Source organism: Solanum dulcamara, chromosome 1 (genome assembly GCF_947179165.1).
Source record: "Solanum dulcamara chromosome 1, daSolDulc1.2, whole genome shotgun sequence".
Classification (NCBI taxonomy): domain Eukaryota; kingdom Viridiplantae; phylum Streptophyta; class Magnoliopsida; order Solanales; family Solanaceae; genus Solanum; species Solanum dulcamara.
The window spans coordinates 19,954,215-19,961,284 of NC_077237.1; the positions used below are offsets into that span (position 1 = coordinate 19,954,215).

General features: G+C 34.9%; 1 protein-coding gene across 1 annotated transcript; it reads right to left on the bottom strand.

Moving 5' to 3' along the window:
* Window positions 1-4,756: 4,756 nt before the first annotated feature.
* On the bottom strand, window positions 4,757-5,393 carry LOC129887541 (uncharacterized). The gene is made up of 2 exons (XM_055962667.1): window positions 5,122-5,393; window positions 4,757-5,002 (listed from the first exon to the last, which is right to left on the bottom strand). The coding sequence occupies exons 1-2, from the start codon at window positions 5,382-5,384 to the stop codon at window positions 4,864-4,866; spliced, it is 402 nt and encodes a 133-aa protein (XP_055818642.1). The 5' UTR covers window positions 5,385-5,393; the 3' UTR covers window positions 4,757-4,863.
* Between the last annotated feature and the right edge of the window lie 1,677 nt (window positions 5,394-7,070).

Below are 7,070 nucleotides of genomic sequence, written 5' to 3' on the forward strand. Positions count from 1 at the left end.
TAGGAGTTGGTAACTTGCAAATTTCAAAAATCAAAGATTAATTATTATTTTCTTTCTCTACGTAGAGATAGATTAGGAAGGTTGTTTGTTTTTTTTTAAAAAAAAAAACTTCTTTTTTTAAAAATTAATTATCCTTTAATGTTTGTTCCATCTTTTATGGATGTGATTAAACACAATATCGTTTTTAATAAATGTTTATTTAAAATGTTGTTGGTCCCTTTTTTGTTAAAGATTATCCTAACCTAACAAATGGCAGTAACAGAAACAGCCACATGACTTAATGTGGAGGTAGTATCCTCTTCTATTAATAATATATAGAATATAGATATAGATATGTCAATAAGATTAGCAACAAAAAGAACATATAGATTTCATGCAATATAGATTAAGCAGTGTGAATAGGTATATTTCTATCTGTATTCACAAATTCCTAATTTCTCGATTACCAAAGTTAGGATCCCACTCTATTGAACATTTTACAGCAATTTGTTTTCTCTTTTGAGTTCAATTAGAGGTCCCTAGAGATAATATCTAACTGCTTGACAAACAATCAAATAGATAAGCACATAATTGAATAAAAATAACCTCAAATTAGTAAGTTAATTCATCAATGTAATATAAAGAATTCGACAATCATGAAATAATCATAGTCCTAGAATAAGTAGATTGTTTAGCTACACGTCATCATCGTAAATCCTAAAATTATTGAAATAATCATACGAAAGATTAGGAAAAAAGAACTTTAAGAAGATTCCTAATTTTGAAATCGTCCAAAATCCCTATATTAAAGACCAATTCTAAGAATGACCTGATCAAGTTGGTATGTTAATAGTGTCCTATATTCACTTGAGTCGAGAGTCTTTCAGAAACAGCTTCTTTATCTCCTCGAGGTAGTGGTAAGGTTTGGATATGCTCTATCCTTTTCATACCCCATTTAGTGGGAATATACTAAGTATGTTGTTGTAGTTGTGTCCTTTATTCTTGGATTTTAGTAGGTCATGGTGTAGTACTTTTCTAGTTTACAGTTGTTGATTGATTAATGATAGTAGTCGTCAACTTGACTTAGTGATTTGTTTATTGGTAACGCTTATATAAAGTTTGTCATTTGATCTAGAAAAGCTAGATTTCAACACACAATACTATTAACTTTGAGTTTATGTTTGTTCTTTGTTGTCAGAGCCATGAAAAATAATGACCATGCATTGAGGATGACACTGTTAAGTTACAGAAACTGTATACTAACAATGCAAGAGAAAGAGAGAAACTTGGGAGAGAAGAAAATGAGATGAGAAAATGAGAAAAATATCTCGCATTATGTTCAACTCAATCTGAGAGTTGTTTATATACATCACGCTATTGGTGTGACTTCTAACAACCTCTCTAACTAACTCTAACTAACCGACTTTGTACATTGCCAATAGCTAACTAACTAACTAACTGAAACAGATTCACATAATTAACTTAACTGCACCTAATGATACTTAAGGCACATCAACACACTTGTTGATTTCCTTAATACTCCCCCCTCAAGTTGGATGCTATGAAGATATTCTTCATTCCCAACTTGGACATCAAATGCATGTGAAGTGATCTGCCAAGACCCTTGGTAAACAAATCAGCAGGTTGTTCTGTAGAGGGAAAATATGCAGTAACAATCAGGCCTTCTTGGATCTTCTCCTTAGTGAAGTGACAATCAATGTCAATATGCTTGGTCCGTTCATGAAAAACTGGATTGGCAGCTATTTGCAAAGCTGACTTACTATTAGAAAATAGAGAAACAGGAACTTTGATCTCCACACCTAACTCTTTGAATAAACCAGTCAACCAAATCACCTCTGCAACTGAAAATAACATAGCTCTGTACTCAGCTTCTGCTGAATTTCTAGACACAGTAGCTTGCTTCTTTGATTTTCATGAAATAGGAGAGTTTCCATAATGCAGTAGATAACCTGTAATAGATCTTCTATTGTTAATGCAAGCTCCGCAATCAGCATCACAATACACTATTAAAAGATCATCACCAGTAGTAGACATCAATATACCCAATCCTGGTGCATGTTTTACATATCTAACTAATCTCATAGCTGCCTCCATGTGAGACTTCTTTGGCGAATGCATGAATTGACTCAAATTCTGTACAGCAAAAGCAATGTCTGGTCTTGTTGTTGTAACATAGAGTAGTCTCCCAATAAGTTGGTGATAACTAGTAGGATCCTTCAATGATGAAACTCAGTTGTAGTAAGCTTCAAGTTCTGATCCATAGGAGTTGCAACAGGCTTGGCACCTGCAAGTCCCATGTCTGCCACTAGTTCTAATGCATACTTTCTTTGATGCATTAAGATTCCATCTTCATTCCTTGCAAATTCAATGCCAAGAAAATATCTGAGTTCTCCTAAATCCTTGATCTTGAATGCTGTGTGTAATACTTCTCTAGTGTGTTGGATCATGGAGTGATCATTTCCTGTAAGCAATTGGTCATGTACATATACTAAGACTATAGCAATCTTATCACCCTCCTTCTTTGTAAACAAAGAGTAATCTCTTGTGATTTGATGGAAACCAGATGTAGTCAGGTCTATGGTAAGCTTAATGTTCCATTGTCTGGAAGCTTGTTTCAGCCCATATAATGATTTCAAAAGTCTGCATACCTAACCAACCTTCCTCTCATTATCAGAATAGCCTTCTGGAATGGTCATACTTACTTCTTCACATAAGTCTCCCTGCAAAAATGCATTATACACATCCATTTGGTACAACTTCCACCTCCTTGCGGCTGCTATTGAGACAACAACCCTCACAGTATTCATTTTGACCATAGGAGAGAAGGTTTCCTGTTAATCCAATCCCTTCTTGTAGTTGTATCCCTTTGCTACTAATCTAGCGTTCAATCTATCAACCTCACCATCAGCTTTGTATTTAATCTTATACACCCATCTACATCGTATTGCCTTCTTTCCCTTTGGAAGTGTTACAATTTCCCATGTCTTATTGTTCTCCAAAGTCTGTATTTCAGCTTTTATAACCTGCACCCATCTCTTGTCATTAGCAGCCTCTGAGTAACTGGTAGGCTCAATTTCTGTTGATATCTTTGATACGAAACTTTGATACTTAGCCGATAGTCCAGAATAGTTGATGTTGTCACCAATAGAGTACAGGCAATTTCTAGAACCTGCTTTGACCACATAGTTTTTGTGCCATATGGGGGGTCTAGACCCTCTCATTGATCTCTTAACCGCAATGGTATCTGTAGTCTCTACAACAGTTCCTTCATTATTAACCAACACATCTGGTGCATTAACTGGTAGAGGGTCCAATACAACAGTCTACTCAGGGGTGGCTTAAGTAGTGTCAGCAATTTCATTCAAAACAGTAGATGAAGGCATGATCAAATCATCATAAGAAAATAAGTTGTGGGATATGGTGTGATCTTCTTGTTTCTTCACACTCCACCTGAATGGGAAAATGGTCTCCATGAATATCACATCTCTACTAATAAAGAAAGTCCTATTCTCAAGATCATATAATTTGTACCCCTTTTGATATACACTATAACCAACTAACACAACTCTTACTGCTCTGGGATTGAACTTGTCCTTCTGTGTGAGGTTTGTGGCAAAGCATAAGCAACCTATAACTCTTAAATGAACTAATGAAGGAGTCTTATTGTACAATAGTTCAAAAGGTGACCTTCCATTCAATAAATTGGAAGGCACTCTACTCAGAATATATACAACTACTTCAATGCATAGTCCCCAGAATCTATCTAGTAAGCCACCTTGAAATTTAACTGCTCTTGCAGTTTCAAGTATATGTCGATGTCTCCTTTCGACCACACCATTTTGTTGTGGTGTGTAGGGATAAGAAATCTCATGTAACACACCATAGCTCTGAAATAATTCCCTACATGTATGACTAAAAAACTCACCACCATTATCAGATCTTACTCTTTGAGTTTTCTTGCCAAAGCAGTGTTTCGACTTCAACAAAGAAATTTTTGAGTAATATCAATACTTTTGATTTGAGTCTCATTAAAAAAATCCAAGTCCATCTTGAGTGATCATCAATAATAGTCAGAAAGAATCTCATACCATCAAAAGTTTCTCATTTATATGGTCCCCAAACATCTACATGTAGCAGCTGAAAACTAGCAGTAGATCTATTCATGCTATGTGGGAATGGCAACCTAGTTTGTCTAGCAAGTGGGCATATCTCACAATTATTCAATGTAAAAGAGTTCTTACTGGCATTTTGGAACATAGGTAACTTCTTAAGCACATTTATTGGAACATGACACAATCTTTGATGCCAAGTGAGTACATCTGTCACTTGTGTTGCTACGAAACATTTGTTAATTCCATCTCTCTTGTCTCCTACTGGTGAGTATAGAGTGTAGAGTCCCTCCTCTTCTTTACTAATCTCCCTCACCCCCCTAGATGAGAGATCCTGAAATACACAGTAATTGGAGAAAAAAGTAGCACAACAGTTCAATTTTTTTGTCATTTTTGAGACTGACATAAGGTTAAACTTGAAGCTAGAACACATAAAATATTTCTCAGAACAACACCTCCTCCTAGATGGTAGTTTCCTACATGTGAAACTCTAGCTGAGTCTCCTGTGGGTAGTTGTACATGTCCTACATTTTCTATTAATCCTTCATCAAGTAAGTGTTAGTGATCAGCTATCATATGGTTAATAGCTCCTGTGTCTACTATCTATTTAATAAAAGCTTCCTTATCTGGAAAGAAAGTACCTGCCATATTAGCACTTCCACTAACATTATCACCAACAGGAACCTCTCTACTGCTAGATGTGTTGAACATATTTTGTGTCATCATTCCCTGATGTTGTTGCTGTTGATAATGTTTAGGGCATTGTTGTTGATGACAACACTGAGACTGAGGAAATCTCCCTTAATCTTGCTGTTGTTGTGAATATCCCATTTATCCTTGTTGCTGCTGAGAATATCCCATATGCTGGTTTGAAGACATCATCTCTTGTGAACCTGCAGGATTAGTATTAAACAGATGATTGTCATTGGTACCTGTTACGAAATTAGCTCTTCTCTTCCCTTTGAAATTAGCTGGATAACTAATGAGCCTGTAACAATCCCCTTTCACATACCTAGTCATATGACATAAGTCACACTTCTTCAGCTTATTGCAATCTCCTCTGGTATGTCCCTTCATATCACAAAAATCACAAAAGGAATGCCCATCATAAGCCCTCTTTTGTTTGTGACTGTCACTACCATTCCTAGAAGTATACATAGCTGTAGGATTGATAGGTTTATGCATCATTCTACTTGTTCCTGCCACAATCCTCTGACTCTCATCTTGGTTCACCATTGCGTAAACTTGATTAATAGTTGGAACCTGTGGCATCATTAAAATTTGGCTCCTAGCTTGACTGTAACTATCACTAAGTCCCATAAAAAATCTAAAACTCTTTGATACTTCAAATTCTCAATGAATGCTCTGGATTTAGGACAGTCACATGAAGGAGGAGGCATGATTGAATCATATTCATCCCATAAATTTTTGAGTGTGAAATAGTACACAGATACTGAGGAAACTCCATGAGCAGAAGTGAATATCTCTTTGAGTAATTGAAAGGTTCGGAACTATTGACTTTGTCAAACCTTTCTCTCAAATCCTCCCAAATCAAATGGCTGTTTGAACAAAATAAAACTCCTCCGAGAAGATCCTTACTTACATTGCACATGATCCAGGAGACTACGATTGCGTTGCATCTATTCTAAAGCCTCTACAAATCTCCTGTAAATTGACTCTGCTTCACTGATCCATCAATGAATCCTAGTTTATTTTTTTCCAGCAATGCAAGCTTCACAGCTCTGCTTCAAAGAGTGTAATTGTCCGATCCAGTCAGTATGATTTCAATTGACAATGAACCAGGTGCATCTGATGGATGTAAGTATAAAGGATGATGATAATCAATAGCTGTAGTAGTTGTTGTAGTCGCGAAAGCAGGAAAAAAGTTACAAATTATGAAATAATCATATGAAAATAATATTCAAATCTTAAGATTTTTAAGACTTGGTAGAATGAAAATTTGAAAAGTATGACAAAGAAAATAGACTGCGGGACAAGAAGAAAAAAGATCCGAAGATGTTGATATTTATTAAGTTGATTGTTCATGATAACTTCTTTCTCACAGTAGCAACCACATCAAAGAAGGTTGGTCATAAATTAAGTAGTGACAATTGTCAGCAATAAAGTTACTAACCAAACAATTGTGAAAAAAGATACTGTGAAGCTTGACTTTAAAATTTAATCATATAGTTTCTGCTATAGAAAAGTCTAGGGATCAATCAATTAGTTTCTTTGATAAACTGATGAAAACTCTTCAAGCTCATGAGGCAAGATTCTCGATCTACTTAAAAGGACCAAAGAGAAAATATTTCAAGTGAAGAATGCAATAACTAAATATAAAAAACATAATAAATCATCAAGCAAAGGACGAGGAAGAAGAGAATTTTACGGTAGTCGAGGTAATGATTATAAAAAAGGCAGAAAAGAAATTATGGGTATAGACAGTCCAAAGAGTAAGGCAATACAAAGAATGACATTCAATGTAATCATTGCCACCTCTACAAGCATATAAAGGCTAATTGCTGATTAAAGATCAGAAAGTAAATTTTACTACAGCAAAATATGAAGACGACAATTATCTCTTTATGGCTTGCATTGACACCACAAGTATAGACAGTAATTATTCAAATCATATGATAGATATCAATATTTTGTTTCAGAAACTTAATAAGAAACAAAAGAAAAAATTACATTTTGACAACATAAAAGAAATGCGGGTTGAAGAAAAAGACATCCTGGATGTCGATATTAGACATGATGACATAAATTTTTTGAATGTTTTTATACCTGATTTAGGATATAATTTATTGAATGTTGGATGACTAATATCTGATCGCCATTTTTTTGTTTTGATGACGATGCTTGTGTTGTTATATACAAGAAGTCAAGTAAAAAGGTTTGCATTACCATGATGTTTCACTGGATGTTTCTAAAATGAAATATTTTTCTTTTGCTACAAGT

Coding starts and splice junctions, on each gene's coding strand:
- LOC129887541 (XM_055962667.1), bottom strand. CDS start 5,384: ATGATGCCACAGGTTCCAACTATTAATCAAGTTTACGCAATGGTGAAC. Junction 5,003..5,121: donor GACTTATGTCATATGACTAG/GTATGTGAAAGG, acceptor CTAATCCTGCAG/GTTCACAAGAGATGATGTCT.